A 15394-nucleotide genomic window follows, 5' to 3' on the forward strand; every position below is an offset into this window, starting at 1 on the left:
GGAAAGCAGATTACGGTAAGCTTTTCCTGGTATGGAGATAAAGTGCCAGGAAAAGCTTTGTTGCTGCAGTTACCAGGTGACTGTTAAAGACACAGAGCAGCAAGACTAGCATCACCTGGAATGGACATTCATGGCCTTTCTTTTAAGTGCCTCCTTTCAGATTCTCATTCAAGAACACTAACCATGGAGCAGTAAGGAATGCTGGCTGGAGCAATTTATCCTTGCCACATAAAATCCAGATAAGGCTTTTGGGACTGGCTAATTTCTCAATAATGCCCACATTGTTTGCTCCTAGCTGTAGGCTTCCTTGCTTTTCTCTGGGGACCTCCAGGGTCTATGAATAGGGTGTTGTACTTGCTTTCCATAAACATGGCCTGGGGTTGGAATTGAAAGCTTCGTTGTGAGCAAAGGCTTTCTGTCCTGAGTTTTTGGAAATGATCTGGAGGAGCACCAACAACCAGCTGATGAGCAGCAAGCTGGCCTTCTGGTCCGGCGTTTGGTACTCAAACCTCAAGAGGAAAAAGGAGCCAAGAGTTCGAGGGAGCCAAATTGACTATTACACCTAATTCCCAGCCCCTTTCATTATTATAATATTGCATGGCATCTTTTTGTGTACACGAATGTATTGAAAAAGCAGAGTCCCCCATGTACCGTGCAAATCTTTTTCCCCCTGCAGGGTGCCTCAGCAAACTGGTGGAATCACCGTCACTTCCAGCACCATGCGAAGCCAAACATCTTCAAGAAGGACCCAGATGTGAACATGGTACACCTCTTTGTCCTGGGAGACACACAGCCTGTCGAGGTAAGAAGAGGGGGGGTGAAATCAAGTTGCGTTTACACTGAAGCTGTTTGTTTCCAAGAGTTGGGAACCTGCTTAGCATGTTTGTGGGGGTACGGGAACCCAGCAGAGTTATGTGGCACCTCAATGACTAGGAAACAAAAGGGGCAAAACTCTTTCGCAGGCCAGTTTATCTGGACTTTGTGACTGGTCAAGCTTTGTAGGGAAAAACTGTCATCCATATTCTAATCCATGGCTTAATGCTGACCCTACCAGTTTTAGGGCTCTGAATTTCATACCAGTTGGATATGAATTAAATGTTATGGGTTGTATCAAACAAGGCTGTCTCATTAGTGCAAAGACTTCCACCCATGTGATGGGACTTCCTCTCCCTGTAAGCCTCTTGCCCCCCCCCATCTGCTCTGGAGGATTGGGGGAATGCAAGGAGAGAGAAGGGGGAGGAAGTCCTGTTGCATAGCGGAACCCCTTGTGCTAATAATGGGATGACTTCATTAGGCACAACCTTGGATTTGGATGACAGAGCCACTGACTGGGAGACTATCCACAAACAACGATAACAACAACATGGTTTTATTATTATATTAGTTATAGGCTGCTTTTCAGGGCTAGCCCGCCCAAGGCAGATCACAACACATTAAAATACAAATTATTAAAACCATAAAATCATAATCTACAGCACAGCACACCTGAAAACATGGTGTTTTGCACAGCATCACCAGAATAAAACTGACCAATCTTCATCCAAAAGCTGACCGGGGGAAAAAGTCTTTAGAGTTCTCCTAAAAACCAGTCACATCTTGCGTTGAAGGCTGTTTCATTCATGTATGGAACTGGCCATTTGGTGCTACTGTTAAATAGTGAGGCCATCCTTCCTACAATCATACTTCCATGTGATAGCAAAGTTTGGCTACTCTACGTGGCTGGTTTGCAGAAGACTCACCTAGAATGAAGCTGCACCTTTAATAATAATAATAATAATAATAATAATAATAATAATTATTATTATTATTATTATTATTATTATTATTATTATTTATACCCCAGCCACTCTGGGCGGTTTCCAACAGTATAACAACAACAACAACAACAACAATAGTAAAGCGATAAAACATAAACATTAGAAACTTCCCTAAATAGGGAAAGCTCTAAGGAAAGCTCACTGCCTGCTTTGAGGACTGGATCTTGCCAATATTGTCTACACTGACTGGCAGTAGCTGTTCAGTGTTTCAGATGGGGGACATTCCCAGCCCTGCCTGGAGATGCTGGGGATTGAAACAGGGACCTCCTGCATTCAAGGCCAGATGCTCTCCCACTACTCTCCCACTCTTAGGTGTGCACTTATCCTCAGCTAAAGATGTGACTTGCAAGAGCACACCTGCACCTTCCAATATGAGAACCACCTCTAAGAAAACAGGAAATAGACCTCCTATAGGTGGGAAAGAAAAGGGGGCAGTAAGATGTTATTCTTTGATACATTTTTTGATAATGTTGGGGCGCTGCAGCTGTATGTTGCCCTTGTGATGGGTTGTTTTCTTGGAACACGTTTGCTCTGGTTCAAAACTGCAAAGAATGATCTTCAGCCAGTAGAAATAAACACAGTTTTCAGTGGAGCTCTGCAAAATGGTTGCCACGGCAACCCTGAATTGGCAACGCTCTGTGTGCTGTTGCATCACATACTAAGAAGATGCTTGCCATTAAATCCAAAGCCTCAGCCGGTAGGAGTGCACTGAATATTTTCAAAGTAAACAGGGATGGCGCAAACTGGGCATGGTTGTGTACAGGTTGTGCCTTGTGTCGTAGAGGAATGCTGTTTGATCATGGTGTCTAGGGCGCTGTGTGCCCTCGAGGAACACTGCTTGATTTGGCCTGATTCATTATGTTCAGACAAAATTAACACCGGTCCATTTCCAAGCTGATAATTGTAGCCTTATCTACAGGTGCCTGAATTTGCTTGCTCTCTTCTTAGCGTTGTGTCTGTCAGATTGTGAGCCTGCAGGCACAGACTGTACAACGTGCAACATTTAAAAATAATATCATTATTTATAAATGGTGATTATGATAACAATAATAACAACAAGAGCAGCAATAAAAACTGAAAAATGGTTTAGCAGAACATAGAAAGTTGTGAAGATGAAGAGGCTGGTTTTCCTTTTTTCCATGCACATAAGTGTCAGTATATCATCCGGTCCATCTAAGCAGAAAATTGGCATTCATCTGACCTTTGCGAAGGTGAAGCAATTGGTTTGAGCCAGCAGACTCAAGAAATACGTGTGCTGTTTTCCAACTACAAACCTTTAAAAGAAAGTGGTGTCATTTCAGTTTTCCAAAATTGAGGAAAGAGCCACCATACTGTGAACTGTGGAGAATGGTAAAGGAGTTCTGCCATCTCCACTATGCATAGAGCCTAGATCCCATCTTGCTAAAACCATGGTTTTGGAAGCTCGGAATGATTGCTGGGGACACATTCCCCTCCCTCAGTCCCCCTTCCATTTCCCCCTCCCATATGCTGGGCGGGGTATAAATAATAAAATGATGGTGGTGGTGGTAACTTGTTGCCTGATGAATTCTTACCACAGCTGACAAGAAAAGTGGATATTTAAAAACCTGACTGTATTTACCGTATTTACTTGAATCTAATGTTCACCTTTTTTGGCCAAATTACATTTGCGCATTTACATTTGCCAGCATATACTTTTTTGTTTGTTTCAAGGTTTTGAAAATTGAGGCGCACATTAGATTCAATGGCGCATTAGACTCAAGTAAATACGGTACTGTATTAGGGGTTCTTGTGGGGGTTGGGGGAATTATAGAAGAAATGAAACGTAATAACAAGTGGGCTTAAATGAGTGGATATAATCCTCTATCGTCAGAAAAAAGCTTACAATATTGTGATACAAATACAATTTCAAACACTAACAAAATCAATATGACAACAATACAAGAAGCATAATAACAATTTAAATAACTGTCCACTAAAACAAAGACAATTACAATCAGACTTGCTCCTAGGCAAGTGTACCTAGGATTGTAACCCTAACAGGCTTTCTGAAACGGGAAGGCTTTGAAATACACCTAAAAGACCTAAAAGGAAAGGGAGCTTGGCAAATCTCCCTGGAAAGTGAGTTCCACAATTGTGGAGCTACCACTGAGAAGGTCCTTTCCCCCCCTTTTTCCTCAGTATGGAAAGAAGAAGCTGAAATACTTCCCATATAACCATCAGCACGAATACTTCTTTTTTGGTGAGTATCTCCATATCCTTTCACTTTCCTACATGTAGGTGCAGGCAGGAGCCTGCTTGTAATTCCTTTGTGATTAAAGAGTTATTCTTTATTTCATAACAAGCCCCTCCCTGTGTAGGTATTAAGAGCCCTCCTGCTACATTTCTGATGTGCAGCAATGGGATAGATCTCCTTTCATTCACTTCTGAGCGTTCATTGTATTCCATATTTAGAAACTCATGGAATCCAGTCAGAACCATGCCACATATCTCTCTCTCGACTCTATCCTTTCTGCCATTGTTTCATTTTTATCCCACCCCTCCAACAATAAACTCAAAGCAGTATACATGGTTCTTCTCCCCACGTACTCCATTTTATCCTCACAACAATCCTGCAATGTAGGTTAGGCTGAGAAGTGACTGATTGCATCCAATGATCTTCATTGCTGAGTAGGGATTTGAACTTAGGTCTTGGGAGACCTAGTCCAACTTGCTAACTACTGCACCACACTAGCTAGTGTGGCATAAATGATGCAACTCCACACAACTCTATTAAAGAAAAGATGGAGCGCCATCATATTTTTTACAGGTGGTTCTTGCAATGTGAAGAATAAGTGTTATTGGTCTATAAACTCTAGTTAAACTAGGAACAAGATATGTTATTGCAGATCAAGGAAGAGCTGCTTTATTAAAAGCAAGCATCAATAGAACTCTCTTGGGACTACAGCATTTCAGAGTGTCATTTTTAAATATTTCCACATGTCAAAAATTCTCTGTACCCAGAGAGCTAGCTATTCTAAAACTGAGGTGCTAGTTCCTACATTCGGGGATTCATTTGTCCTAGTGGATAATTCAAAGTTAGCATTACCCGCCTGGACTTTGAAGTGGTTCAGAATGCTAGTAAAAATGGGTGGTTGCTGTTTTCTATATAGCTGAACTGGTTGCAAGTAGAAGCACTGGGCCTTCCTGGAATGGCACAGAGGTATCCTAGTCTCTTTAACATCTTGAGATGGTGGATGGAACGCAGACTGAAACAGGAATCTCTTGCTATGTTTTCCCAGAGTGATAGCACTTCCCTCCAGACCCTAACTTTCATGTTAAGGTCATTGTCCAGCCGCAGGGTGCCATTTTATGTTTCGTGCCTGCCTGCCTCCTCTAATACCTTCTGGTTTTCCTTTCAGTTTTTCCACCTCTCCTCATTCCAGTTTACTTCCAAATGCAAATCTTCATGACCATGTTCAGACACAAATTCTGGGCGGTAAGTGAAAGATCTTCCGTATCCTGCATTGCCTTCATTAAAACCCATTCATTCCACTGGAGTTGAATGGCCTGGGCCACTCCAAGGAGATCTTCCTGGGGGAAATGAAGAGGCATCTCTCTGCATATTCTGTGGAAGTGAGCACTGGTGGAAGGAGGGAGGCAGCATTATCCCTTGCAACACGTAAACTCTTCCTTTTCTCCTCAGGACCTGGCCTGGGCCTTCAGTTACTACCTACGCTATTTCACCATATATATCCCCTTCTATGGAGTCCTGGGATCCCTGTGTCTCCTCACCTTTGTCAGGTAGAGTTTCCCTCTTGCTGAACCTCCTCTTTCCAACAGTGGAACCAAGGAGTGTCTTCAGAGTAGCCTAATCACACTGTTTCTACCTCTTTCCGTCATCCATCTTTGGTCTACTACGCTGTATTATCTTTGCTGAGTTGTTCTACCTCAGGCTTTGTTGCATCCCATCCCATCCCACTTATTGCTCCCTTTTAGCTCTCTCTTTCTGAGGGCATGTTTCCCTGTGAGCTTGTTTACTGTACACCAAATGCTGTGCCGTGAATGCAGAGATCAGAGGAGCAGGACTGCACAGTTTTCAAAAGTGCTTCATTAGTTTTATTTATTCAAGAGTTCTCAAACATTCAACACATTCACACATGTTCTGCAGGGATTTAGTTACCAGAGATGGTTGCAAAGCATGTTTGGATCTGTTCTTTGAACTAGAAGGTTTGGGATTGCATGGCAAGCCTCAGGATTCCAAGGTCTTTTCATTGTCACCCTCATCATGGTGCTTCTCGTTCTTAAGAATGCAAGTTCTTTTGCATGGATTTTCATGCCCCCACTGGGGTACCTCTAGGCAAATGAGTACAACTTTCCTGAAATGTGACATTCTTCTTCCAAGGAATGTTGCGTTGCCATCCCATACTCCAGTATTTTCAATCCTGTGTATTTCAGATAGCCATCAGCAGCTGTTCCTCTGATAACAGCTCACATTCCTTCAAAAAAAACCCCATTCATTTGTCTTCATTTATGCATTTCTGAATTGATCCTATGACAAATAGTAATATTATTAAGGTAACAGTATGCAGAGTGTGTGTGTGTGTATATATATATATATATATATATATATATATATATAATCAGACTCTTTGGATAAATGACAGTCTATCCTATGAATCTGGTGAACTCCCCCCATTTAGCAGCCCTGTGCTTGAGGGGAATCTGTTAGTGTATCTGTGTTAGGCTGTTCAGATAAGCTCCCATTATCAAGTGAAAAAATAATCATGTACGAACCAGTCCTTTCTGCTGCTATAATTGTCACTGACGAAATCCCTTGGAGAAGATACAAAAAAATGTCAAGCAGTCCAGTGGAAAATTCCAGTTTCACCTCCTTCCCAAGTACTGTTGCCAGGAGTAAATATGAGAAACACAGTCTGCTATGAAGCTGGGGTGTCTATTGTTTGGGGGTTTTCATAGCCAGGTCACTACTTCTTTGAGCTGATTAAAATACAGGCTACCTGGCTGCAGCAGGGGCAGGGAATTGATGGCCAATAGATGTAGTTGGACTTCAGCTCCCATTAGCCACACAGCCAGCATGGGCAATGGCTAGGGATGATGGGAACTGCAGTCCAACAACATTCTTTTATCCCAAATGAACAGCTGTCTTGTCTCTGCTTAGGACAGAAAATGAACATGCAAATTATTAAATAAGTAAATGGAAAGTGTCTCACAATATAGAAAGGGGAAGCAACATGCCAATTACCCTTTCCACCGGAAAACCTAGCAACCACTAAGATGTTCGTCTGTACAGAATGGGGGAGGCTTTCCTTTGATTATTCAGGCAAGAATTCCATTTCTCCTGCACTAACAGAGCACAGTTTTGTCCAAGGATTAATCTATCCAGATAGACGAGGCTGAATTGTGTGGTTTTTGTCTCCCCCCCCCCTTGTCCTTTTTTAAGGTTCATGGAAAGTCACTGGTTTGTATGGGTCACACAGATGAATCACATCCCAATGGAAATTGACAATGACAAGCACAGAGATTGGCTCAGTGCTCAGGTAAACTGGGTTGCTAAAGTAAACTACTGAAATCTTACACAGCCTTAACGAGACAGCAAGCGCCACTGAACCTGGTGGGATTTCTGATCAAACACGCATGGGATGGCACCGTGGTTTCTAAAATCATGCTGGGGGAAAACGTAAGCCATTGTGTCCGTGTCATGGGATTCCTCTAAAAATAAAGCTAACTGAGGAAGTTTGGTGCTCTGCAGTCAGCGGGAGTAGCAGATGGTCTCTGTCGATGCACCCACATAGCGCCCAGCAGCTTCCCCCTTCTCCCTCCCAATAAGGAGCAGTGACTGCTGCTGGTAGGCCATATGCAGAGCAGCAGCAACCCCCTCCTCCAATTGCTCCTGACCTCTGCCATAACTAACCCTTAAAGTTACATTTTTGGTGGGAGATAGCCCATTCCCCATTGATATATGGGTGAATGTCATATTTCTAACAGCTGCACTACAGACTTCTGTGAAGTTCTTTGCTGCCATCTATAAAAGGTATATTTGAAGTGGCTCCCAACCACATGTTATAACTATTTCCAACGTTAGATTTCTTGGTTCAGGCTTCCAAAACTGATGGGCCTATTTAAGCATTGCAGTGGCCATGGGAAGAACATTTGCTTAAATTAGATGGCCCTCATTTAAACATGACTATTATTTCTTAATTTATTAAACCTCTTTGTGCCAAAATGGGCTTCTTAGCAATTTTGAAAATATAAAAACCAGTGACACAAACATTGAAATATAAACATTCATAATTAAAAGAGGGAATAAAACAATCCCCTTAAAACAACACGGCAATTAAAACCGGAGACTGGTAGAGAGATCAAGGGAATTCCTGTGTAAACAGGTGCAATCTGAGACTTCCTTGGATTGTGGCTTTAGAGTAGAAGATGGCAGAGTGTGGCATTACAACCATAGGCAGTGAGAGAAGAGAAGAGCTTGTTATTAAATCCACTTGATCTGCTTCCAAGTTTGGGCTTCATTAAGATTCACTGTTTCGTCTCCTTGAATTTTGCAGTTGGCAGCTACCTGCAACATTGAACAATCCTTTTTCAATGACTGGTTCAGTGGACACCTGAACTTTCAAATAGAGCACCAGTAAGTATGCAATGTTTGGGCCTGCAGGAACTTTGCTAGAAAGAATAGACCCTATAAGATGCAATAGAAACCCCCTGGGGGAACTGGAAACCCATAAAAAAGGAAGGGCGAAGAGCAAGGTACAGTAATTATTACCTTGTTGTTATTTTTGAAATAATTCTTTCTATCCCACACTTGCACACTAAGTGGCTACAGTGCCTAACAGCAAAAGAACATAAAATTACAATATGGTTTAAATAAAACCCCAGTGTTAGATACAAAAAGCAGAAAACAATTGCTCAGGAAGTTTGGATGACTTCTGCTAATGTTTCAGTGCTGGACTGTCTGCGCTGACCACACACACACACACACACACACACACACACCAGCCATGCACTCACGCAGCAGAGTGGGTTGGCAGAGCCTTGAGGTGATGTACAGGGAAGTTCACCTTCAAGCTACTAGATGAGGAGGCTACTTTTGAATGCCTTCCCATGTTAAAAAAATTATTGCAAGTAAAACCCAGCATCAGGGACTAGGGTTCTAACCCAGATTCCTCCATACAGTGCTAGTTTTCTACCAGCAGAGACCACCCATCTGTAGTCTGAAGTGGGTACAGTCCATTCTTCTACTTCTAGAGTTTGCTGCTTATTCCTGTAAGCAAACATGCAAGGCAGTGAGTGCAGCGCATTTCCCCAAGGACAGAGTCTATGGAGGTCTTCCTCAAGCTTTCTCCTTTCTGTTTTACCATAGCCTGTTTCCCACGATGCCGCGCCACAACTACCACAAGATAGCACCATTGGTGAGGTCCCTCTGTGCCAAGTACAATGTCCCTTATGAAGAAAAACCTATCATGAAAGCATTCTCAGACATTGTTGGGTAAGAGAACGGGCGGGGATTTTCAGTGTGTTCACCTAGCACAGGTATAGGCAAACTCGGCCCTCCAGATGTTTTGGGACTACAACTCCCATCATCCCTAGCTAACAGGACCAATGGTCAGGGATGATGGGAGTTGTAGTCCCAGAACATCTGGAAGGCCAAGTTTGCCTATGCCTGACCTAGCACATCTAGAAAAGCTGGCAAGACATCGCAAGGCTGTATATCCTTGGCAGAACCTTCAACCAACTCAACTGCTGTGCAGACATTTGCCCCAGACATGTATAGAGCTGGGAATTCTCAGTGAGCTTGGCCTGTTGACATTACCTTGCCTATTCCTTTTAAAGCACAGTAGTTGCCATTGCTCAAGCCAGCCAGCTTTGCTAGGTTGTTATGAAAGAGAAAAATAAGGAAATAATGTATGTAGAGTACTGCCCTGACTTTCACGGAGGTAGGGCAAGATGCAATTGACAAATATAGCGTTTAGAAGAAGAAGAAGAGTTTGGATTTGATATCCCACTTTATCACTACCCGAAGGAGTCTCAAAGCGGCTAACATTCTGCTTTCCTTTCCTTCCCCACAACAAACACTCTGTGAGGTGAGTGGGGCTAAGAGACTTCAGAGAAGTGTGACTAGCCCAAGGTCACCCAGCAGCTGCATGTGAAGGAGCAGAGACGCGAACCCGGTTCACCAGATTACGAGTCTACCGCTCTTAACCACTACACCACACTGGCTCTATACTCTATTTGTTTATGAAACAAATGATATGCTGGAACCTAGTAATGGAAGGAGAAAAGGAGGCAGTACTGGAATGCCAGGCACCTTAACAGGCATTTAAATGCTCCTGCGCAATCCACTGGAAGAACTGTCTAGGAAGACAATGTGCCTTGATCATTAATTAGCTAGTGGAATTCACAATTTAAGTATAGGTTGTTATCAACAAGCCCTATAAATCCAGTTTTGGGAAGAGGAGTGTAGCCCTATTCATGTTTTTACTTGCACGTAGGGCGCCCATATATAGCAACAGGAGTAGGATTGCCATTGACACTGCATCCACCCTTGACCTTTGCATGTTGATTGTGGAGGTCTGAAAGCGAGACTTCATACAAGCAGCTGCTCCTGCGGAGGGGCTGCATGTGAACAGGATGCTCACACAATTGTGTGCCCTGCTTTGTGTGGAGAGTTTGCTTTCCAGTCCTCTGAAAAGGTTGGGGGGGGTGCACTGACAGGGAGGCAACAGGACTGAGAAGCATGGCCCCACCCTGCACGTGAGTATCCTGTGCACAAGTAAATGCAGGAACAGGGCTCTAGAATTCATGCCAACACTGGAATGCCATGCCTCTTCTTCCTCCACAGGTCCTTAAAGAAATCTGGAGCACTCTGGTTGGATGCCTACCTCCATAAATGAAGCTGGATTTCAACAAAGGGGAGGTGTTAGGCAAGGGGGGGGCTGGGGGTGTTCACATATGTATTCCTATCATCCAATTTCAGTGTGTATCTGTGTATACACAGCTTGAAGGGAATTTCCTGTATTTTAAAATTGATGCTGGGGTGGGTTCAGGGGACCTATTTAAAATTGGAGAGGGTTTCAGACAGGTCAGTTAATGTCCATAGAATCTGAATGGGAAATGCTGATCTGAACACGTGATAGCTGAGAATTGGCCCAGTAGGGTGGGGGGGGGAGTATTTTGTGAAGGGAGGGTGAGTGAAGAAGCAAGTAGGGAGAGATACTCTCCTGTTCCTCTTCCTGAGACTTACTACTTACTATTATTACTGTCCCAGACTCTCAGGTACTTGATCCATCTACACAGATTTTATTTTTCAAAGCAGTCAAGCTTCTGCAGATGTTTGAATCGCAAAACAATCATGACTGGCTCTTTTTAATAGACTTGGGTCCCATTTCCCCTTAATGATGCTGAAACAAGAGGAGAGAAGGCAAGATAAGTTAATCTTTGTGATAATATCCATTATTTGTGAAGTGCCTCTGAATGCAAAACTCATATAAAATACAGGCCTTGCATCATAGGCTTACATAGAATCTTAGCATTGGAAGGGACATTTGAGATCTTCTCATCTGACTCTTGTTAGCCTCCAGCTGAGACAATAAATGCCAGAAGCATGGTTTTTTTTAAAATAAAAACAACAACAACCACCCAGTAACAAAATATTGTCACCAATCTAATGGAGAATTGCCGTATATTGGGGGGATTCTCTGCTCTCAGCTTTTTCAAAAGGAGATCTGAAAGGCCCAGGTCCAAGCAGCTAGGCCAGGTCTGTCTCCTTTGCTCAGAGCTGGTCCTTTCCATGTACGCATGAACATGTATGCAGACTTCTCTCTCTCTCCAGTTGCCACACTGTTTGAACAAAATTCCATATACCGTACTTGTTTTGCCTTGACCTTTCTGCAGGCCACTTCCCATTCTCTGCAATGGGGCTGCATATAAACTGGTGTAGTTCCCATTCGCCCTGGGTCAGCTAGCCTGATCCAACTAGGGACCACGTGTGCAGGGAAGCAGGCTTTCCAATGTGCGCTCCTCACCGGATGGGGGTGGTGCACTTAAATGGCTGCTGCATGCATGATTCACCAGTCAGGTCTGCGCTTATGCAGTTCCAGAGCAAATGCAGACCGGGCTTCAGGATGAGAAGCAGGTGCCATCGGTTTAGTCTTCCCCCACTTTTCCCGGCCTGGGCAGCTGACTAGCTTTATTCAGAGCTGTGTGTGCATGGGCTTTAATTGGGCCACTTTCTTCTGGGCCCACAGGAGCATTCTTTCTCTAGTCTCAGATTTTTCAAGGGTCTGTCATGAAACAAGGTACTCTCTACAGCCAGGTAGAGACATGTATAAAGATCAGGATTTGTTTCTGGATCCATTAACAGTGACAAGATCCCAGGTAACTCGTGTACAGTGTTGCTACATAGTTCAACTACCTTAGGTGATTTTCCTCCTTTTTTGCAGCCTTGTCTAGCTCATGATCTCAGTAAAACTAGCTCAGATTTTTAGGAAGCATGCCTCTTGCCATCCATGCAAAAGTCTGTTGGTCATATGTGGAAACACCCAGGTCACTCTTGGGGCAGCAATTAATAGCGTTGGGACAATGGAGGAGGCCTAGGTTCACTCAGCAACGAAGTTTTTAGGGCGACATGAGGCCAGTCATTTTCTCTCACCCTAATTTGCATCACAGGAATGTGAGGAAGAAAATGGAATAAGCCCACATATACTACCCTGAGCTCCTTGGAGGAATGGCAGGATATAAATCAAATAAATACACCCATGAGAACATGCTTCCAGGGGTTTCTGGGACTGCTCTCATGGGTAACCAGTTTATTCTGTGAGCCAGCTCAATGGGCCAGAACCATGAGATGTGTGAATGAGGCATGGATGGTTTCTGGGACCTTTCCCACAATTCATGGATCTTATACTTTCTGCTGACAATTCTAGCACTATAAATAAAGTACACTGCTCATCCACTTTTTCTACTAATGACCAAATTTAAATGCCAGCGGGCCATTAGTAGAAAGACACCTTGCTGCCCACACCCAGTGAAATTTTGGGTTAGTCCTTACTAACTAAAAGTTAAGGAGATTGCAATTATTTCTGCTTCTAATGCCTATTCAGTGCCTCTTGACTATTTGGCAGGTATTATAAATCTTACTTGCCACTGGGTATGTGTAGCTACCATACTTTATTCAGTAGCATTTCTGCTGAGGATCTGGAAACCCCTGGTTCCAGAACTGAAAGGAACATTCCATATTCTATAACCTTGATATATAATATAGGAAGTAAACACCACAGTGTTAATAGCACAACTACATATTGCCTTAACCTACCTGGACATAATCAAGCCAAACTTGAGTATTAAACAAAAAACACAACTGAGCAATTTAAGCATGTAATTAAGTATTGAATCATTACATAAGTGCTTCAGTTTGGCTGATTCATGCCCTCTGCCTCTTTCCATGAATGCAGTGCTTTTTTTATTAAAAAAATATGATGTGCCAGTATTCATATATTGATAAAAGTGCCGTGGGTGCCAGCACAAAATGGCTGCCATGGGCAACAAAAGAGAGAGAGAGAGAGAGAGGTGCTGGTGCTGCAAACTAGTAAATACTGTCACAAAAAAGCCCTGCATGAATGTATTTCAATTTCTCTGCTCCAGCAGGAATAACCACCCAAAAATGTACTGTAGCATCTCCTATGCAGTCTTCCAAGAGGACAGCTCACTTGGTCTGAAGTCTTCTGATTTTCTTGTGGTTCTGTTTTCCCAACCTTTGGTTCCAGAACAAATTCTATCATACTTGTAGCAGCTTTCTACCTTGTTTTGCTCCACCCCAGCACCTTCTAATCTTGTATTCCATCTTGCTCAGGTGATTTCTTTTTGCTTAGCCACAGAAATCTGGGGATTCAGCCTTTTCAACTCAATAGCCGCCTTCTATAGCGGCTATTGCAGATGAGGGCAAGTGTGGGGAACGTTTTGCCCTCCAGATGTTACCCGGCTACAATGCCCATCAGCCTCAGCAAGCACAGCCAATGGGTGGAGATGATGGGGCAACATCTGGAGGGCAAAAGGTTCCCCACACCTGGCTTAGGGGGAAATGCAGGCTGCAATCCTATACACACACTTATCCGGGACAAAGCCTGAATGAATTCAGTGGGACTTCTGAGTAGACACGTATAGGATTGTGCAGTTAGTGGATTATTGAACATTTAAGCAGGAGAACCTGTACTGTCAATGACCATAGCTGCCAAGTTATCCCTTATTTTAAGGGATTTTCCCTTATGCTGAATAGGCTTCCTCGCGAGAAAAGGGAAAACTTGGCAGCTATGCCAATGACTGTGGGGAATGGCAGTTGCATCCTCTGATAGTGATAGGTAGGTGTTCTTTAGAATAAACAATGTTGCTGGGACAATCCACACAAGTAGGGGTCGGTATGCAACTTATACAGAGCAATTCCTTTAGTGAAAATGTAGCAAGTGCTAAAGAACATAGGTACAGGAAGGAGCCTAAAATAGATATTTTTTTCCTCTTGACTAAAACAAGCCCCAATGGCTGTCTTTATTCAGACCATTCTTAGAATCATAGAATTATAGAGTTGGAAGGGACCACGAGGGTCATCTAGTTCAACCCCTCTTTCGCCCAAGTTTCATGCTCTATTGACTGAGTTTGTTCATGAAAACAGCACAGAATTGCGTGATTGAAATAAACATTAGCATTTGCATTTGGGAGATACTTTGTGTGTTGTGTTTCATTGCTTTTGCTGAAAGACAATGTTCCACTGCTCCCCAGACATTAAAGCACTGATTCTTAACTAATCTGCATGTGTGTTAATAGGTAAGTCGTGACAGTTGTAAATACTAGCAGTCCTGTGTTCACATTTTTTGTCAGGTTCTCTTATCAAACTAGTCCTGAGTCAATTATTTTCTGAAAGCCGTGTTCCTTCTTGTCTTAGAGGGTCTTACAAAACATTAGCACAAAGTATATTTGTCCATACTTGCAAAACATGCGTAAAAACTACGTTTACTTGGGACAAGTGCTTAAATGCTCTCTTTTACCAATGACTTATCAGTCCCTGCCTAATCTAATATCAAAATCCCCCACTCAATGAAAGTTGTTTGTAAGAAAAAATAAAATTGGGACAATATTTATTTATTCTGATCACAGGCCAAGGTGGTGCTATTCGGTTCCCAGGCAGTCACCCACCCAGGCACTGACCAGACTCAGAGCTGCTTAGCTTTGCCGTCTGTATAATGCATGATGTTAACATGGACTAAAATCCATTCCTAGGTGATATCTGAGCTGGACAAAAGCATATAAAATTTCCACATTGAGATTGTATTTCTAACTAGATTACCCAGGATATTCACTGAGATTCATCAATGCTATTGGACAAATATAGCCTTCGGCTTGTTTTAAGCAATGTAGAAAATCAAAGCTTTCATATGGTTTGGCAAAATTAAGCAATTAAGTGTGCTTACATGGAAATAGAACACATGCTTGGGAGGGGGTCCATCTTGTCTCCTTCTCCAATCAAGTAATAATGTAATGGTATGTTGAATATTTTGATGGTTTTTTTTTTCATGAGGAATAATGATTAAATAAGTGAAGAA

At 42.9% G+C, this 15394-nt stretch overlaps 1 protein-coding gene across 1 annotated transcript in view; it reads left to right on the forward strand.

The window, feature by feature from the left end:
• Positions 1–14512, forward strand: part of LOC118089026 (acyl-CoA 6-desaturase-like) — a 28101-nt gene extending 13589 nt beyond the window's left edge. Inside the window, exons 5-12 of the mRNA XM_035123373.3 lie at positions 677–802; positions 3978–4038; positions 5198–5274; positions 5482–5579; positions 7240–7336; positions 8354–8433; positions 9166–9291; positions 10645–14512. Coding sequence (XP_034979264.1) covers positions 677–802; positions 3978–4038; positions 5198–5274; positions 5482–5579; positions 7240–7336; positions 8354–8433; positions 9166–9291; positions 10645–10696 — 717 coding nt within the window. The 3' untranslated portion in view covers positions 10697–14512. The remainder of the gene's footprint in view (positions 1–676; positions 803–3977; positions 4039–5197; positions 5275–5481; positions 5580–7239; positions 7337–8353; positions 8434–9165; positions 9292–10644) is intronic.
• The last annotated feature ends 882 nt before the right edge of the window (positions 14513–15394 follow it).

Source organism: Zootoca vivipara, chromosome 1 (genome assembly GCF_965207765.1).
Source record: "Zootoca vivipara chromosome 1, rZooViv2.hap1.1, whole genome shotgun sequence".
Lineage (NCBI taxonomy): Eukaryota > Metazoa > Chordata > Lepidosauria > Squamata > Lacertidae > Zootoca > Zootoca vivipara.